General features: G+C 34.6%; 1 protein-coding gene across 1 annotated transcript in view; it reads right to left on the bottom strand.

Moving 5' to 3' along the window:
• Window positions 1-21,078, bottom strand: part of Brr2 (U5 small nuclear ribonucleoprotein l(3)72Ab) — a 155,458-nt gene that overhangs the window by 54,616 nt on the left and 79,764 nt on the right. Inside the window, exons 18-23 of the mRNA XM_089088243.1 lie at window positions 18,937-19,143; window positions 17,016-17,163; window positions 14,147-14,306; window positions 10,129-10,479; window positions 6,394-6,511; window positions 2,160-2,447 (exon numbers count right to left, since the gene is read on the bottom strand). Of these exons, the coding sequence (XP_088944369.1) occupies window positions 2,160-2,447; window positions 6,394-6,511; window positions 10,129-10,479; window positions 14,147-14,306; window positions 17,016-17,163; window positions 18,937-19,143 (1,272 nt within the window). The remainder of the gene's footprint in view (window positions 1-2,159; window positions 2,448-6,393; window positions 6,512-10,128; window positions 10,480-14,146; window positions 14,307-17,015; window positions 17,164-18,936; window positions 19,144-21,078) is intronic.

Below are 21,078 nucleotides of genomic sequence, written 5' to 3'. Positions count from 1 at the left end.
CAAGGTATGCTTCTGATTGCAAAAAAGGGGATACTCAGGTGCATGCAGAAAAGGCAAAAAGAAGAGGAAAGAAATGAACCTGCACCATCCTCCCTTGTTATTCAGGTTGGTTGTTCGACAACTGTTGCAAATAGAGGGAAATACAATCTTTATGTAAATTATTTTCCTCGTTTTGTGATTATTCGGTTATATATCTTTCCGGGTTTTATCCTCGGTTAGATAAGAAAGATATTTCCTTCTTGTGCATTCAGTATTTCTGGTATTGTAAATTTCTTCTTTTTCTCCCTCCATGGTACCGTAATGGGAAGATACTGTCAAATTTCGAGATGACAGATGTTTTTAGGAAAGCTGCCGTGCTAAGTATTAGGCTTCCAGATATTGAAAGAATAAGTTTCCTCCGTTCCATTTTCTTGAAAGTATAAATTTTTCATGGTTAGTGCTTTTCTTTTTCCTTTTTTTTTTAATATGTTTTACTCCGCTATTTAGATTTTTGTTATTAGTGGGTTATAAATAAAATAATAACAATAGTATTAGCCAGTGACTCTTTTTTCCCTTTTTACAGGGTTTGCAACGCTAATGATCCAAAAAATTAATGTATGTTACTGATTTGCATCAGTCATTTTGAGTAAGGAGAAAGAAGTGTAGTTTCCCAATTTTTCTGTGAAGAAAAATCCCGCAATTTTTTAAGAGAGTGCAGACACAAGGGTTTCACAGGAACTCATCGGACTTCTTCAAGATAATAGCAAATTTAGCGCTTCGAAGGGGTAAATTCCTGGTTTCATTCGACTAAGGGTACTCATTTTGAGTAAGTTTTTTATTTGAGTTCGTTAGTACATATTTGCTCTCATTAGACGCAACCCCCCCCCCAAAAAAAAAACAAAAAAGAATGATTAGTCCTACCTGTTTGAAAATTGCGGCTCAATTGCGAACAAATTGGTACTCACTTGAGATTTTAATTTTGCGTTAAACGATTCAGCGTTCAAAATAACATTTAAGAAAAAAAAACTGTGCATCTAATTCTACAAGTTTTTTTGTACTGTTTTGAAAACTTTTTTTTAGCAACCTTTTTGACTTTTTGTGAAAAAAAAATTCCAGACTTATATTTGCTTGTTAATTTTTTTTTTTTTTACGAAAGTGTGAATCCGGCACACTTGAGTTTGTGATAAACTTTTTACAGATATACGAATCTTATCTTAATCCCACGATAGCCCCATCACTGAAGCTGTTTTTTTGTGAAGGAATTTCCCAGTCAGAGCGGGTGTCTAAAATAAGAGACTTCTGCATCTACTTCAACCACTTAGGATAAATCTTCATTTGTTAAACCATCGTCACAATGAGAAATTCCCTAATACCGAAGTTCATCTACTGTTATATGCAACTAATTAAATGCAAATCGGTATGTGAACGTCAAATTTATTGGATACTAGTTAAGGCTAGTCACCACATTTTTCAGAAAATTCTGATAGGGTAGGATCCTTGAAAAATGATTAATTACCCAAGAGCACACAGATTTGCAATCACAAAACTAAAAACACACATATTCAAATAACTAATAAAGAGAAGCATCTGCATGTATTAAACTGTCTTTTTCATGTAAAATTTTATTTTAAAACAATAATAGTTGCAGTAGCCCAAGGACTCTGATGCTAGCCTTGGAATAACAAGGCTTAAGTTCGAGCCAAGGCTACAGCAGCGAAAGTCACCTGTAATTGAAGTGTAGCTATAACGATTTCAATTATAGCTATAAAATCTAATGGTTTTCCTTAGGTGTCAAATTGAACTCTTTTTTTGGTGTATCCTAGGCAAATCTCAGGAAAACTGATTTTTGTAGTTCATGTTGTCATTTGAGATTCTGCAGCAGATCCTTAGATGTCCTTCTGCAGATGATAAAGAATTTTATCTGATTCCGAGTTCTGGGACTGGTTGAATCTCAGCGTTAATAAAATCTTCTTGCCACCCGGTCATCGATAGTTTTAGGCTATTTGTAAGGAATGCATTACTTTTCCATTAAACAGAAAAGAAAGTAAAATATGCACTATTTTAGGCCAAGCACTGCCACAGAGACTCTAAAGCGTGGGATTAGGAAAAAAGCGCCGTAACCTTAAAATGAGCACCATTGCAGGGCCCAAAAAAGAAACCAGCTTGTCAGTATAGCCTACCTTTTTCCCGAGTATTTCACCAAACTTATGCTGCCAATCAGCATACTGTATTTCAGCAAGTGATTCTTTGGGGACAACATAAACGCATCTGCCATCCACATTCTGTGAGAATAGCCGTAACATTGCAAACTCAGCACAGCTAGTTTTCCCGCTGCCAGTGGGTGCACCAATTAGAACGTTGTCATCAGTGTTGTAAAGAGCACTCCACACTTGAGTTTGAATCGGGTTAAATTGATGAAATCTATTGGCATATATGCTTTCGAATTGACGATTTAAAAGGGCTGTGATCTAGAAAAAAGGAAAATGTAAAGGATCGTTCGCTAGTACAAGGCTGTATCAAGAGCAGCCACATCGGATAGAAGCAATTCAAGAGATTTCAGAAAAAAGTTTTTATTAGGAAAGAAGAAAATTGATTATATAAATTTTTCTGAATTAAAATTTAAATACCCTTTATTAGGCAGAATAAGTTGAGACCCTAGGACACACAACAACTGATCAATATCCAAGTTTCACAAACAAAAATATATTTCAAACTTATTTCTCAAATTTAGTCTCGCCTTAGTGCCACAAGCAATTTGTCATAATGAAAAAAATTGTATGCTCGTAAATAAAGCAACCCCCTCTAAAGCCCTGACTCCCAACGCGGGGTACAGACCCCACCGATAGGGCATGACAATATTTTGGTGTCATGGGCAGGACGTGCACCTTTTGGCTGACTATACTTTAGAGCCTTAATTTGAAAAAAAAAAATCATGTGAGTGACGTCAGATTCATTTGCATTTAAAGAGCAAAAAAAGATACATGATAGCATTACAATAGCGTCATGCATTGTTTAAAAGATGTTTTATTCCGACAATATTTTTCATTAGCATAAAATATGTCTAGAGGATGACCCCTCAAAAAATAACAAGTTAATGGCCTTTTAAGCTTGCTTTAGGTGAATACACCTATAATTTGAGTAGCAAAATTTAAATATCACGAGGGGGGTCACGATTTTAAAATGTCTAGGTGGGGCATGGCACAAAATCGATTTGGAACTACTGCTCTAAAGCCTTAAAAATATTAAAGTCGAATGACATTTTTATTACCCATTTTGAGCAAAAATCATAACAAGCGAGGTACAAAAAAAACTTGTGAGATTGCTTCCATGCAAAATGATTTTTTTTTTCACACACAGTCCCAAATTCATTGAGGAATCCAGAATGGCCAGTAGATCCACAATCTAGACGCAGTTAGCTTTATCGAGTCTGTGAAAAACCTGTTTAAAAGCATTCAAGAGATCAATGAATAAGCTACTGGTCTCCGCTAGCCGAAGTTTTTAAACTTGGGCCCTCCTTTTGTGCCTATCACCACCTCCCCTAAGACCCTTAAGCAGCACTCGGTCTTACCTTCTGAATAATTCCTTAAATCAAGTTAATGAAATAAATTTCGCAGATTCTACTACTCCTATAAACTCCTCACTACATTACGGCATCTAAGGCTACCAAAAATGCAAATAGTCTTCCTTCGTTCCCAACCCGTTTAAAGCTTCTACTTTAGCCCCTTCCCGGTAACAGCAAGTGGCAGGGTATCCCTTATTCGACGAAGGGCAGGTAGGCGTAAGCATATTTTCAGCGTAAATGGGCCAAACAAAAGAAGAGAATCTAAAGATCTGAACATCCAGAGAGAGAATTCTGCAAGGACGAACACGCTGAAGCGTTAGGACGTCCTCCGTCCCACCCTATCTGAACCACCAGCCAGAAAATTTCAAATATTTAAAGTTGTTTCTAACAATCTAATTCTGCTTAAGTCTGAAGCTTTCTTGTCTTATCCGTTTGTGGGTAACATAGTGCAAATCTTCTAGGAATACGGGGGTTCGTCCATCCAGGGGAAATGTCCCAGCCATCGAGCTACTCTTTTATGATGCGTGCTTGCAGTCTGTAGCCCAAACTTTGAAGTGGCAAGTTTTAATCCAAAATTCATTACTAACTTAGAATTTAACCAGAAGCTTATTAGAAAACAAGAAAACTTCAGATTTTAGATTAAAAGATACAATAAACTGAAACCACAATGAGTCGACAATGAAAAAAGATGCACTTTAAAGATACTGACATATTGACAGTTTCAGAATATTACTGATGTTTGGCCTCAAATGGCTTTTTACTTAATATTTGGCAGAGGATACTCATATTCAGTTTGGAATGATGAAGTCAATACAGTAACATTTGTTTTCGGAATATTTTGTGTTATAAATAACTTTCCTGAATTTGCACCAAGAATCCTTTCTCGCTATTGAAGTAGAAGATTGACCTTGGGCCTTGAGATCATGAACTTATTAGAACAGGAACAAAGTGCGCGAAAAAAAAGAGCCGTAAATGGTAAAGAACTTTAGTGAAGGTCCTATTCGGGTATGGTATACCAGATAAATACATTAAAATGGTTAGTGCTATGCACGAGAATAATGCTGCTGCGGCTAAGGTAAGAAATGAGATTAGCAGCTGGTTTCGTATTAAGTCAGGAGTTAAGCAGGGTTGCGTCCTTTCCCACTTATATGGATCATTTTGATGGACTTTGTTCTAAGGAGCACAGCGACAGCAATGGGAGAAAACGGAATCAAATTCAGAAGTAAAACTTTCCTGACTTTGATTTTGCTGTTGATTTAAGTATCCTAGATGAAAAATTTAGCAAAATGAATGAATTTTTAGTTTTCTCGACTTCAGGGTGCGAGAATAGGTTTGAAAATTAATGTTAAGAAGACTGAGTCACTAAGACTAGTAATAATTGAAGATGAAGAGGTGTTGTTGGGTAATGAGAAGATCGATCAATTGGACAGCATCACTTACTTGGGTAGTATTATTAGTAAAGACGGTGGGTGCCGAGAAGATGTTAAAAATAGAATAGCCAAGGCCCAAGGTGTTTTTTAAAAGTTGAAGAAAGTTTGGAAGAATAGGAAGATAAGTCTGCAAACTAAGATTAAAATATTGGAAGCTACGGTGATTACAATGGTAAAGTATGGTTCTTAAGCGTGGGCGCTCCAAAAAACGGAGGAGGATTTGCTAGATGTTTTCCAGAGAAATTGCCTACGGATTATTTTGGGTACCCGACTGACTGACCGTATATTAAACAGTAAGCTATACGAAAGTTGTGAGTCAATCCCGCTTTCTAGGCCTATAATGAAAGAAAGGTTGAGATGGCAAGGACGCGTTCTGAGGATGAAAGATGACAGATTGCCCAAGATCGTCCATGTCGGGCAACCGTCTAGGGCCAAACGAAAAGCAGGTCGTCCCTAAATGGGTGGGAAAGATTTAAGAAAAGATTTAAGATTGTAAGGAAGTTGTAAAATATTGTTAAGAAAAATTAAAGGGGAAAGAAAACTTCTTGGGAGAGCGTAAAGAGAGAGGCTTTGGATAGATTGGGGTGGAGGATGAGCTGTGTTGGCCTCAGGCAGCTTGGGGATCCAGTAAGTTGTCAGTAGTAGTATGCAACAAGAGTGCTTAAAATGCTTTTATTCAATATCTAGGAGAATGTGAATTCGGCCCTCCCCTAAAAAAAATAGAAAAGAAAGAGAAATATATTGGAAATAAATTTTGGCATTACAAAAGTATTACAAAATCTTAAATTTGAACAAGAACTTGAAATATTTCACAATATACTAAAGAGTAGTTTGAATTTTTTTTTTTCTGACGCTAAATTTGATTTCTCTGATTTTTCTCTTGAGGTGCTCCTTCCTTTTCTAATTTTGTGGTTTTGTTCTTTTATTTTCTTTTTTTATATTAAGGGGCTTAATCTCATGTTTTTTACACCCAAGGGCATATCTAGGATTTTTATTCGGGTGAGGGGGGGGGGGGGAGGTACAAAACGCGTCAAAAGTTTGTTTATGTGCATCTTTGTTACCTTTTTACGGGTCGGACAAAAATTTCGGGGTATCTACGGGGGGGAGGTTCAAATCCGGCACTCCTCCCTCTGGATACGGCCTTGGTTACAACCAACGATTATGAGCCCAACTCTCTACCAAGGGTGTGCTATTTCCTAGTAATATAGTACTTTATGCGCGAGTTTCGTAAAAAAATTCATTGATTCAGGTATTCATCATGAATTCATCGTGTATTATTCATCATGTATTCATCGTGTATGTATTCATTGTCGTATATTGGTTGATGTATTCGATGTATATTTCATTAATTCCACGACGTAAAAAATATTTACTTTGTTCAGGATCCTATTATATCATCTAATTAGCAAAAAAAAGACTTACCGGAAGGGCTTGAAGATCCAATAGTTCAGTTGGTGGAGGGTTTTTCTCAGGCAAGATCAAATGGCGGAAAGAAACAGGAAGCAAAGTTTCAGAAGCAATCCATCGGTCTGACACAACGCTGCAATTGGAAAAAAAAAATACGAACGAGAGCATCTTTGATTTTTTTTTATTGAAAGATATACAAAACATTTTAACACAATTTTGGCGAAACATGAGAAATAAAAACGATTAAGCGTAAAATTTGACGACGAACCGGTTGATGTAATTCCATAGAGTCTAATGCCAAAATTTATAGTACAATTTAGTTCCAACTGTTCTTCAACAAATATTGAAGAAAAACCACGCTAAGTCTTTTAAATATGGGACCAATCACAAAGTTAGACTTAAATTCCCTGCGTAATTTCAACAGTATATGTTTTTTCCTCTGTGCTAATTATTTCCTCAAAGCCAAGATATTGCAAGAGTATTTCGTTTCGAAAGAAGTCTTCCTTTCAGCGTGAGTGTGTGTGGAAGTGTGTGTGTGGGGGGGGGGGGGGATTGGGACTTCGTCATTTCATGTCCCAGTATAACGAAATGCAGTAAAATGTATAGTACATTCTGTCATATTATCCCCGAAATAGCAATTGAAAGTAGAGCCATTAAGGCAACATTCAAGTAACATTTAAAGGCAGATTTTCAATTTTTCAATTTTCAAAACAAAGGTATACCATAGGAGTGCAAAAATATAAAATAAAAGGAAAGTAATCTCAAATGTCAGAAAAATTGGGGGAAGAGGGGACGGCAGCGGGCCCCCCCCCCCCGCCAAGACCTAAAGTACCACTGCCAAAAGTGTAACAGTGTCACAAATTCAACTTTATGCATTTATTTCGCTATAAAAAAATTGATCATACTCATCCCACATACAAACCCCCTTTTTTTAAAAGTAAATATTTTTTTCTTTATTACCAAAATGTTCAAGGTTCATCGTCGCTTTCACGTACACATCTCGTTTACAGAAAAAATATAAGCTTTTCTAGAGAAGTTAAAGACCGCTTTTCTAAGTTTTCGTTGGTTATCATCTTAAATGATACAACAACCAACGATACCAACAAAAAAAGGTATTATTCACTAACACCTCAGTGCAAGTTTTATGTAAACTATAAAAACAAGAAATATTTACCACAGAGGCATAAAGCTCGTAAAAAATTTGTCACCTTTAATAAAACATTTTGAAACTTTTGAATGGAAATAACTCTTTTGCTGTTGTAGTTTCTTCTTTTCAGCTTTTGTTTAATTTCTTTTAGGGCAGTAAAAAGTAATTAAGCTTTAAAAAAGGCAAAACTATATGCCACTATGGAATGGAAGGGGGCAACACCCTGGATCCTTCCCTTTGCGTTAAAGACACTAGGATATAATTCATCCTGCACACAGAGAAATAAAAATAGGTGGGATTGGCAGCCACTGCCAAAAGTGTAACAGTGTCAGAAATTCAACTTTATGCATTTATTTCGCTATAAAAAAAATTGATCATACTAAAGAGTAGTTTGAAGTTTTTCACCTCAGTGCAAATTTTATGTAAACTATAAAAACAAGAAATATTTACCGCAGAGGCATGAAGCTCGTAAAAAATTTTGAAACCTTTTTAATAGGTAAGGTAAAACCGAGACAGAAAAATATATCTTTTTATGTTACTCTTAAACTGTTCCTCCGTTAAGAGGGGGGAGGGGGAGCTGTCACTCCTAATCCTTCACATCGAAGACTAAAAATTGAAATACATTTTTCAAGTAAATGAGGGCTAGGGGATATATGCTCTAGGGATCTGGAGAAACTCCCAGGAGGAATTGAAAAGCGTTCCCCAAAGAAAACCTTTTTGGGCTCCAAAACTGTTATAGTTTCTATGAACGGCACGTATACATGCTCAAGAAAGAATGCGTTGCCGTATAGCCTCTAAGACAAGGAGGCTAATTATTTTACTTTTCAGTTGTTCTAAAGTAGTTGCCTGTCTCAAAAGTTTTGGTCGAATTTTTGTATATGGGGACATAGAATATCCGGCAAAGAGTCTCTGGATTTACTGAATTTGACGGCATAGTTTTGTCAAAGTCACCATCCTTTTTGGGGTTATCTTCTCTTGTTCTGAGATTGTGCAATTTTTCTTACGCTAATAACTTTTGTTGGTAACACTAAAGGTACTTAATCTTATTGTAAAATAATTTGTTGGGAAAACTGAGATTCTCTTGAGTTTATATTCTCATCAAAATTGTCTTCCTTAGAGTTTTGGTTCCTATTGAAGCAGCCAGGGGCGTCGTTGGGCGGTGCCACGGGGGGGGGGGAGCAGTTGCCCCCCTATAATGTAGAGAAGAAAATACTATACATCACATACCCTTTGACTATCCAGATATGGACCCCTAATACTCTTTATATGGTCCGGATACATACTCGTATTTTAGTTTGTGACTCAAAATTACGCTAGTCCACTTGGTAGGGGGACGAAGGGCGGGAGGTGGGGGGTATGAAGAGGGGGATTGCCTTTCCTCCTCTAATGCGCGCTAATTTTTGCTCATTTTAAGTTTAATCACTTAAAAAACACTCTCTTTACTGTTTCTTTTAATTATTGCAAGGGTTTTTCTAAATTCAAAAGATGTTGATTTATTCGGGGATATAAAAATATATCTTATTAGAGCCATGTATTTGACTACAAACATGCCGACAGGCTTGAAGCCAGGCAAATACACATAGAGGTTTAGGGTCCACCTCCCCATCCAAAACTGTTACATCTTTATAAATTTTCCTGAATTTGTAGTGCTTCAAATTTTCCACTGACCTTTGCTTTTTTAATTTATCTTCCTCCCCCAGAACATATTTTTATGGAAGCGTTGCAAACCTACATTTTAGCGAGTCCATTCCAGCCTCCTTTCAACTGCAAAATTGTGTACGTCGATGCACTCTGGTCTGGCTTGTTTAAGGAGAGGGGAGGATTTTGGAAGAAATTTCCAAAGATTCACGTCTTAAAAAACTCTCTGTGGACTAAAATCTTCAAATTTCCCCAGCAGTTCGTTAAAGCAAGCGGGGGGAGGGGGTATATTTGGTTGTTCACACTAGTCTACAAATATTCAAGCCAAGTTTCCAAATTATTACCAAACCTCAGTTTTGATGAACTCGTATCTTAATACCCAGGGTCATTGTACACCAGCCAACTGGCATCACGTTGCTAAAATTGATTCTTCTTCGGACAGATCTTCAGACAATCCAATGGACTTCTTAATACAAAATAGCGTTTGGGTACCTCTAATCCAGAGAAATATTAGATACTTGAAGTTTACGTTAAATAGTAGAATAGGGCTGGATGATTTTTTCTTCCAGCATCGAATTTCCAGTTTAGCTTACTATAGGATGGAAATCCCTTTTTACCAGGTGTACATTAACATGCACACGACCCGATATATTTATTGAAAAAAATACTAGGTTTTCCTGTTTGGACGGGGAGGGGGCCCTAACCTTCAACACAATTAGAAAAGTATATGGGAAGAGCCGTGTCAGACAATTGTAACATACAAGGCCAAAACCATGATTCAAAAACCGTGAAAAGTTACAGGCCTACACTGTTAAAAAAATGAAATGATGAGACAAGGAAAAAAAATCAATTCATTTTAACAAAAACCTGTTTAAGCTTCTGAGAAGTTAATAATGTGTAAAATTTACCCCAAAACAACGTGATAACAACACAATTGATTCTGTCATATTAAAAACGAATCTTACCGAATAAAATACTGAGGAGGAACAGGGTCAAACATCTGCACGTAAAACTTCACTAAGTGTTCTTCCTCTGCATAGGCCTGCTTCAATAGAAAATATTCACTATGTAGAATCGTCTCTGAATCAACATCCTCAACCATGATCCAAAAAGCCTGGGAATTTCCGTGAACTTTTTCATCCCACTGGAAGTCGGGAGTCATTGTAAGCTCCACTTTAAGAGTGGCTCGGTTGATTGGTTGTATATGGGCCGACAGTTCAAGTTTCGGGAATTGATGAATGTATTTATGCACAGTTCGCCCAAGTTTGGGAACACGCAGTAGCTCGCCGATTTCTTCAGGTTTAAGATCGTATAACCTATAAATAAAGGATTGAAAAGAAAAAGCAAAATGAATTCTTTATTTGGGTAGAAAGCCAGACATAATAATTACTAGTTTCAAAAACATAATACTAAAAGTGGTTTTTGAGACAGCTTTGACAGCAAACATTATCAAATTTAAATTGTTGAGGAAATAAAGCTGCTATGAAAGAAAGACAAAAAAAGAGAAAGAGACAAAGAGATTCGCTACACATTAAACTGTAAACCAAAATCGACTGTTACGACATCAATTATTTTGAAAAAAAAAATGTAATCCTAAAATATCGAGCAGTATTTAATTCTTAATATTATAGTGAAAAAGGACTATTACTAACCGACTGTTACAAACTAAATCAACTGTTACAACCTCATGATTTTGAAAAAAAAATGTAATCCTAAAAGTTCGAGCAGTTCTTAATTCTTAATGTTATAATGTAAAAGGACTGTTACAAACTAAATCGACTGTTACAACCTCAATGATTTTGAAAAAAAATGTAATCCTAAAAGTTCGAGCAGTACTTAATTCTTAATGTTATAATGTAAAAGGACTGTTACTAATCGACTGTTATAAACTAAATCGACTGTTACAACCTCAATGATTTTGAAAAAAAATGTAATCCTAAAATTTCGAGCAGTTCTTAATTCTTAAGGTTATGATGTAAAAGGACTGTTACTAATCGACTGTTACAACCTCAATGATTTTGAAAAAAAAATGTAATCCTAAAAGATCGAGCAGTATTTAATTCTTAATGTTATAGTGAAAAAGGACTGTTACTAACCGACTGTTACAAACTAAATCGACTGTTACAACCTCAATGATTTTGAAAAAAAAATGTAATCCTAAAATATCGAGCAGTATTTAATTCTTAATATTATAGTGAAAAAGGACTATTACTAACCGACTGTTACAAACTAAATCAACTGTTACAACCTCATGATTTTGAAAAAATTGTAATCCTAAAAGTTCGAGCAGTTCTTAATTCTTAATGTTATAATTTAAAAGGACTGTTACTAATCGACTGTTAAAAAATAAATCGACTGTTACAACCTCAATGATTTTTAAAAAAAATTTAATCATAAAATTTCGAGCAGTACTTAATTCTTAATGTTATAATGAAAAAACGGCTGTTACTAATCAACTGTTACAAACTAAATCGACTGTTACAACCTCAATTATTTTGAAAAAAAAATTTAATCCTAAAATTTCGAGCAGTACTTAGTTATTAATTTTATAATGAAAATGGACTGTTACTAATCGACTGTTAAAAAATAAATCGACTGTTACAACCTCTATGATTTTTAAAAAAAATTTAATCATAAAATTTCGAGCATTTATTAATTATTATTGTTATAATTTAAAACGGCTGTTAATAATCAAATGTTAAAAACTAAATCGACTGTTACAACCACAATGATTTTGAAAAAAAAAATGTAATCCTAAAATTTCGAGCAGTTCTTAATTCTTAATTTTATAATGTAAATGGACTGTTACTAATCGACTGTTACAAACTAAATCGACTGTTACAACCTAAATGATTTTGAAAAAAATGTAATAATAAAAAAGGACTGTTACTAATCGACTGTTACAAACTAAATCGACTGTTACAACCTCAATGATTATGAAAAACATGTAATCCTAAAAGTTCGAGCAGTACTTAATTCTTAATGTTTTAATGAAAAAGGACTGTTACTAATCGACTGTTACAAACTAAATCGACTGTTACAACCTCAATGATTTAAAAAAAAAAAAATGTAATCCTAAAAGTTCGAGCAGTACTTAATTCTTAATGTTATAATGAAAAAGGACTGTTACTAATCGACTGTTACAAACTAAATCGACTGTTACAACCTCAATGATTTTGAAAAAAAAATATGCAAATCTAAAAGTTCGAGCAGTACTTAATTCTTAATGTTATAATGAAAAAGGATTGTTACTAATCGACTGTTACAAACTAAATCGACTATTACAACCTCAATGATTATGAAAAAAATGTAATCCTAAAAGTTCGAGCAGTACTTAATTCTTAATGTTAAAATGAAAAAGGACTGTTAATAATCGATTGTTACAAACTAAATCGACGGTTACAACCTCAATGATTTTGAAAAAAAAATGTAATCCTAGAAGTTCGAGCAGTACTTAAGTCTTAATGAAAAAGGAAAGACTGTGTAATGGAGTTCTTTCAGGCGCAGACATGTTCACGACATTTGGAAATCGTTAAAATTATGGATAAAGTGTGGGATATGAGCGGGAAAAGTATATACTTTGACGAATTTGGCAGATTTATAAAAACTTGATAAATTATAAAGAGTGTAAGACATGGTCTTATCCAGGATTTTTCTTTTTGGCGGGGGGGGGGGGAAATCTACAAAATATTTTTTTTTTCAGGACGGGGCCGTACAAAAAACGTTAAAAAACTACATCAAAAATTTGTTTTAATCATTTTTGTTACGTTTTTACGAGTCGGACAAACATTTCTTTTGGGTGGGGGATGTCAAAATCTCCTACCATCGCATTTCTTGCAAACTGTACTTAATTAAACTGTACAACTGTTACAAACTGTACAAACTGTACCCCTGCCCATTTTAGCCTTTCTTAATGTAGGCCACTAATTAAAATGGTGTTGTTTGATATTGTAATTATAATGATAATATGTTTAAATGTTGTATTTTGCTTAAATTTATGTAAGTTATTTATATTAGAATGTTTACATACCAATGTTATACAGTACGCAATTTACTTTTCCTGTCACTCCTTAATTTAAACACTTCAATAGTTTTTTTTTCAATTGTATGTTTCAACCATTAACAAATATGACTCAGCAATGTTTAAATGTTTGTGGGGGGGGGGGGGGAGGTGACAAGTTAAAATTCCGGCCCAGGCGTCACAAGACCTCGCTACGCCACTGGTCAAGACCAAATGTTATTGAAGCAACAAGTCAATTCTTTCAACAAAGTCAGCTTTTAACAAAATAGACTTTTTTTGCATTAGAAACACTGACTTGTCTTCTTTTTTCTTGTCCCCGTTCTTTAAATAAGGGAAATTTGGGACTAATCTGTTCCAAGCAAGGATTAACTATATTACAATTCAGAGCCACAATACAAGTTACTTCCTATTTAAAGAAAAGTAATGTTATAATGAAAAAGGACTGTTACTAATCGACTGTTACAAACTAAATCGACGGTTACAACCTCAATGATTTTGAAAAAAAAATATAATCCTAGAAGTTCGAGCAGTACTTAATTCTTAATGAAAAAGGAAACACGGTGTAAAAATATACGACTTTTATGCCCACCCATTAAAAAGTTCCTAAAGCCTTCAAAACATTATCAGGGGAGGAGAAACTCAGATTTATAGAACCTTTTTTTGGCTTATCAAGCTTAATATTCGAAAAAAAATATTAAAAATATTGCACTATTTGAACATTTCTGGTCTTCCAAAATTTAGGGGGGGGGGGGCAAAATTCGTCCCGGTCTATGGGCGTCCTTGGATTAATTTAATATGTTTAACAGAAAAAATTCATAATTTGAAGCAGTTAGAACGATTAACTGAAGCATCCGTGCTGATGACGATAGGTAAAAGTCCAAAGCAAGTTTATTCATCAATCTGAAAAAGGTGCTCCTAGTTGCCATTTTTGAAAACATATGCAATATTTGTTGAATTCTCACCTTTCCCATGGAAAATTTTTCTTTTCAAGCTTTTTCACAATTTCTTCTGGAATCTTCTTGAACTGTCTTAGTGGAGACATTGATTGCCACATTCTCTTATCTATCATTTTACATAAAGCCAATGCTTTGTCACCTAACTGTGCCCAGCCACGGTTGATCACTGAAAAGAAAGGAATTTTATGAATTTTACATACAAATTTTGACGAAAAATTTGCGCTGAAATTTGCAAAGATGTGACAAACTCGAAAACTTTTGAGCCAAAATGAAATTATTGATTTTGTCTCGGCTGTTTGGAATTCAATCTTTCAAAACATCCATGTTTTAGAGTTGTACTTGACGACTATCATTACTTCTAGAATAATAACCTTCGTTCTAAAACTTATCTTCCTTTTTTTATAACTGTCCCTTCAATGAAAATCCTTCCTGGACAATGGCTCTTCTACTTTTTACACCTTCATTGCATCCACTGTCCTAACTAAAGAATGCTATCAATTTACACGAAGATATGCAACTAGTCACTTTTCCCCATACCTACCATTACCCCTTCATCATTAATTATTCCAAATTAAGTGACTCAGTCTTCTTGACCTCAATTTTCAAATCTATCATCACAACCAGAATCCTCAAAACCTTCAAAACTTCCTTCAGGCAGTTAAAAATTTTTATCTAGGCCCACTCAAATTATCTGCATAGTTTAAGTCAAAGAGACTTTTACCTTCACATTTGGTACTATCTTCAACCCTAGTCTTTCCCTTGCTTCTTAAAACAGTGTCCATCATAAAAGGTGACAAAACACAGCAAAAATCCATATAAAACGGTAATATCAACCCACGATAGTTTACTTCAAACAAATTCACACAAACCACCTACTAGCCTAAATCACTAAAGCAGAAAATATCAGTGAAATAAAATCTTGAACTAATGATTTTTGAAGAATTAACAGCCTTATTATCAAATATTGTTTGATTTTTATTGTACTTTCGAACACTGTTCAAGACATATATAGTGTTCAGTAAAGCACCAATGACGCAGTAGGTTATAGACTTTTACGGTGAGATAGGGTAGCAAAACTCAACTTGTTTGATAGATATTTATTCGTTTTTAGCATGATTAGCGTATTCAATTTAAGTTTTCCTTGTTTTAAGATTTATTTATATCATTTATATTTTCGTGTGATGTTTTTAAAATTATGTGTGCTTAAAATCTTTATCAAGTGCGCTGGAAGCTTCCCAGGCTTGGCTAAGTACGTTACTTGTAAAGACTTTCAACTAATGAGAAGCCTTATCAGTTTTTCTTTTCGTAAAACTCTTAAACGACAAAACCCATACAACTGAGATGTGAGACTTCTGACATGACGTACACGTGAGACGTGAGAGTCCCAGAGTGGTAAGTGATATCTGCTTTAGCCGCAGCAATATTAATTTCCACACGTAGTACTAATCACTTACTTACTTATCTGATGTGCCGTATAAGGATGGGACCTTCACTATAACTTTTATATCAGCTGAATCAAATACCTGAGTATAACCCATAAAATTCACAACTAAGGGGCTTGAAAATCAGTCACTTCACAAATCTTAATTCAAGTATGGAAATTTTGTCAATGCATCCTCTTCCTTAGGCTATTTAATTTGAAATAAAACCTTGTCTATTTTATGCTTCACAAATACACGTAGATTTTCGGTCAGTCTTACTCGAAGAATTTAGAATCACTCCCTTCCCCCTGTTCTATTTTAACCTAACATTAATAACGTTGACGTTAACTATAAGAAAAACGAAAAATATATAAAATTTCAAAAATATAATTGTATTGTTCAGGTCTTCAGGACACTGAAGGAGTTGAGTGACAACTGGAAGGGGGTAATGGCAAGTTTTGCCTAAAGCAGCACTTGTTTTCCTAGAGAATGTAATGGCTAACCAGTACTAAAATAAAGACAACACAGTTTTTAATGGCTTAAAGCAAGACAAAATTCATAATATCCGCGGGGGTGGGGTTGGGGGAAGGTGTTGATTTTTACAGAATTCTCCATTTTTGTAATAGCTTAATTAGTCTATTGTGACAGACTAACCAATTTTTCTTTACTAATTCTCAAATTTGTTTTCTCATATAGAGTATACCCCCAACGAAGTAAATTCCTGTGTTAGGATCTGTCTACTGGGTAGGGTTTCTACCCTCCATCGTCTAGTTCTGTTCCAGTCCATCCAGAGTAATGTTGCTATACAGTTGTCTTAGTTACCCCCTGAGGAAATTAAAAAATGGCTCGAATAAAATTCTCAAATTTGGAAAGCCTTATTTTCCACGGGAGGGGGTATTTTCGGAGGGGTATTTTCCGGGGGAGTATTTTCCGTGGGGGTATTTTCCGAGGGGGGGGGTGTGTGTGTGTTCCTGGGGGTATTTTCCGTGGGGGGGGGGGTGTTTTCCGGGGTGGGGGTATTTTTCCGCGGGGGGGGTATTTTCCGGGATGTATTCGCTGGGGGGGGGGGGGTATTCGCTTAGGACCATATATATATATATATATATATATATATATATATATATATATATATATATATATATATATATATATATATATATATATATATATATATATATATAAAAATATATATATATATATATATATATATATATATATATATATATATATATATATATATATATATATATATATATATATATATATATATATATATATATATATATATATATATATATATATATATATATATATATATATATATATATATATATATATATATATATATATATATATATATATATATATATATATATATATATATATATATATATATATATATATATATATATATATATATATATATATATATATATGAGCAAGAAAATACTTACCAATTTCAAATATGGCTCTTACAAGACGACTTCCTGACTGAGTGACGTAAACCATGTCAGCCATTAATGACAGTCCTTCTAACTTCAACTGGGAAATGTAGGCTTGGAGCAAAACGTTAACTTTGGCACTAGGCTCCTCAAAACTTTCCTTTTTTAGAAAAAAAAAATATATATATATAAGTGTAAACGAAATTAAATAGATAAAAAAGAGGGAAATAATAGATTAGCCGTAACCCAATTCAAGCATCAATAATAATAATGAAAACAGGAAAAAATATTTTATGTATATAGGTTTAATCCTTGCTCGTTATCGGAGGTAAACAAAGGGACAAAAAATTGTGGGAATATATCCATCAAGTAATAGCCTAAGCCATATCAAATTGTTCCTAGCAAAACAAGGTAATTAAAGACTTACCCTTGCCAACAACAACCAAAAGTAAAAAATAGAATTTTGACAATAATATACAAAACACGAGTCGGCTTTCCTATCGATTCTAAATAGTCGATATTCTTGAAGTTCACTGTAGGAATTATTTGGAAATTTAAAGGTGATGTAACGGTGTTTTAAGATGACTTTTTATCTCGTTCATTTTTATTTTAAATTTTCTTCATGATTTTTATTTCATATTCCTTACTGAGCAAGGCTGTCGAATACATACAGACAAATTATTTTCCTAGAAAAGCCCGTTTAAATTTTTCTGTCCAGGAAAGACACAGGATTTCTTCAAAAAGTTCATTGACTCTTAATTTTTTAAATTCACAAAGGAAATGATCAACACATTTTGTGGATCAATTTCTATAAAAAAAAGAGGCCAATTTGAATATGTCCTAAATGCTTTTTAAGAGAATTCTCTATGCTCAAGCATACCAGGCCAACACCCAGTACTCAGGACATTTTTTCTAAGATCATCTTTTTAAATTTGGCTCTACTTTTTGTTTATGGACTTGGTTAATTTTGCCTCAAAGGAGTTCAGTCTTTTTTGCTACTAGGCCGAAAAATTTAACGGTTCATATTTTTTAACACTGTGCATTGCATTTGCTTATCTGCGCAGAGATAGAAAATTATTTCTGCATAATATCTCAGATATATACACTATCATTTTTGCTGATCAATGTAATCCCATGTAAGCTAGTCTGGAAAAGTTAAAACCCCAGAGTTTTAACTTAAGTGAAGTTTAAGCTTAAGCGAAGTTGAATTTAAACTGGGTTTTCATCTCGCCCTTTTTAGTAGTGGGTTTAATTTTTAAACGTCCGTATTAATTCTTATCGTCTCTTCTCGTCCTAAACTTGCATTATTTCTATTTTCAATACCAAGATTGAAATCATTTTTTTTTCAATCTAAAACATTATATTAAAAATACTACTACTAATACTACTACTACTAACAACTCACCACAGCACCAAGCCACCTGAGGCCCACACAGCTACGCACGCTCCTCCTCCATCCCAATCCATTCAAAGCCTCCCTTTTTACACCCTCCCAGGAAGTTCCCATTTGCTTTCAATCTTTCTTTATGGCGTCCTCCCACCCCAGACGAGGACGACTTGCTTTCCGTTTAGCCCTCGACGGTTGGCCGAAAATTAAAAATTTAAAGTCAGTAAAACTTAAGACAGCTATAGAGGTAGACTCGACGAGAACGGCTTTTAAAAGACTTAAACCTACTACAAGTCTACAGAATCTTCTCAGAAATCGCATATTCACTGACATACAGAAAACACAAAAATGGACAAAACGAATAAGCTATTGATAAATAGCATAATTATATGACCTTTTTAATTAAATTATGAGAATTTAGTCCAAAACATTTATTTCACAAAATTCCTCAATTACAAATCCAAGTTATGCTTCATATTCTAGTAAATTTGTCGGACAAATTAAATTCCTTTAGAAAATTAGCCAATGACAAAAAAAATTAGTTACCTTGATAGGAATTGGAACTCTCTCCATCAGTTTGCTTAGCTCCAATTTTTCATCTTCTCTAACGGTAATTTGCCGAAATTCCGAGCTGAGACTGAAGACTCTAAACAGCTCGATTTCACTGAGAGTTGGTTTCAGTAGTTGATTATACGTAGCTACAGTTTCGTGGGTCAGATAATAGCCACTGGCGATACGACCAAGCTCAGTACTCTAGAAAAAAGAAAATATCGAACATAATACGAGTTGGAAATATAAAGAACAATAACATAATTTATCAAGGGTATTGACTTATTCGAGAAAACGAAGCAAACAGAAGAAGTAAACACAAGGAGAGAAAGAGAAAGAAATGAGAAGAGGGAGAGAGAGAGAAAAGCAGAAATTAAACAGAAATTCATATTTTTATGAGAAAACTGAAAATTCCCATTGAGTCTTTTTCCCATCAGCGCAGGAATCAGGAACTATTCTACTTCCTACCTTTTTGTTGGTTTCGTTCTTCAAAGATGGGTAACAAAAACTGTTGCCTTAAAGTAATATTAGTTTACGCAACTTTAAGATAACTTGCCAAAAAAAGGTTTTAGAAGAAGTTCGAGTGCTCTGATTTATAATTAGTTAAAAAGGAAAAAGTTGCATTTAACGCTACCCTTGCAAAAAAACCTCGGCCTACTCCCAGAATGTTTGAAAATAGCCCTAGACTTAACACAAAGTTGTTTATTTTGTTTGCTAATCTTTTATCGCCTTCAGAAAAACAACCGATTAGTGGCGTCATTCTTCTGAAGAAAAGGGTTTACCAGTAGTCAAAAGGGTCCCAAGAGCCTTTGCCAATACTCACAATAACGATAGGCCTGGTTAAAATTTTTGGGAAAAAAAAAGTGGGATCTTAATTGTGTTAACAGTCTGATAGTTAAAAGCTAAAAACAAATTTATAAAACAAAAGAACCTGTAAAAGCAGCAGTGTTGTTCCAGAACAAAATTATAAAAAATATTAAATTTCAAAGTCCCTTAAGAAGCAGAAAAAATAACTACCAAGCCTCCGAATTAAATTTTTCCTTCTGTGATCAGCTTTATCTTCAATATATTCATTTTAATTTCTGTTCGTTTCGAGTTTCAGTTCTCGATTTTAATTTCTGCTCGCTTTCAGTTTAAATTATCATGTGATTTGTGCTTCGGAATTAATGTTTTTATTTCGGTGTAGATTAACAGATTTAAGCTGAGACTTTTCAACAGCAACGTCCTCTCGACGCTTTGCTATAGTTCCGAAACCTGGAATTTAGACCAACACCTTGAAAGGAAACTCCTCGCGCTTGAAAAATATTTGTTTAAAGCGCATTCAAAATATCCCAAAAAAAGGAGCGCTGCTGTATGACACAAGATGTCTCAGGCACTGACTACTGAAGTTATCAGATACCCAAAATGTAGATACCTTGGGCATGTGATCCACCTGCCCGAAACTCGACTGCAAAAGGCCGTCCTCCACTGACAGCCCCACTGTACCAGAAGAAGAAGACGCCTCAAAACACCTTACGGAGCAGCAATCGAACTGACCTCTCAAATCTAAATGCCTCGCTTAACGCTGAATGGGAGGATGTCTGGGCGGTTGCAAATTGCAAAAAATGTCTGGGCGGTTGCAAGAGTCGACGATTGGCGACTCTTCTTAGATACCCTGAGAGCCTCTAGAGGCACAGAAGGATCTAAGGTCTAAGGTAAGATGAATATGCAGACAAAATAATTTAGTAAAGCTTTATTTATTTTTTTAACCTTATCGGAAGTCCGGCGTGTAATGCTACGCCTAAAAACTCCAAGGACAGAAGTTCAAGCCTGTCTATCAAAAGACATTCCCTCTTGAGGATTGGTGGCCCATCAATTATATGGTCAAGAAACTGCTATGACTTTGTGTTGGTTTCTGGCGACTTTGAACTACGATCAATTGTTGGCTGAGATTAAGTATTTGCATATTTATAAAGTTTGCTCCAACTAATGCTAAAAATTAGTGATATTACTTATTTATTTTTAACTTCTGAGATTTTATTTGAATTTCTATTCTATGTATTCTTTGACACTGACCACTTCTCTCTTGATATAGATCAAACAGTTAAAGTAACTAGACACATGACGCTCCCCCCCCCCCCCCCCACCATAACCAAAGTA

Source organism: Artemia sp. Qi Xiang Cuo, chromosome 4 (genome assembly GCF_049724085.1).
Source record: "Artemia sp. Qi Xiang Cuo chromosome 4, ASM4972408v1, whole genome shotgun sequence".
NCBI classification, from domain to species: Eukaryota; Metazoa; Arthropoda; class Branchiopoda; order Anostraca; family Artemiidae; genus Artemia; species Artemia sp. Qi Xiang Cuo.
The sequence above is the reverse complement of the archived record's forward strand: the minus strand, read 5'-3'. Positions and strand labels throughout refer to the sequence as shown.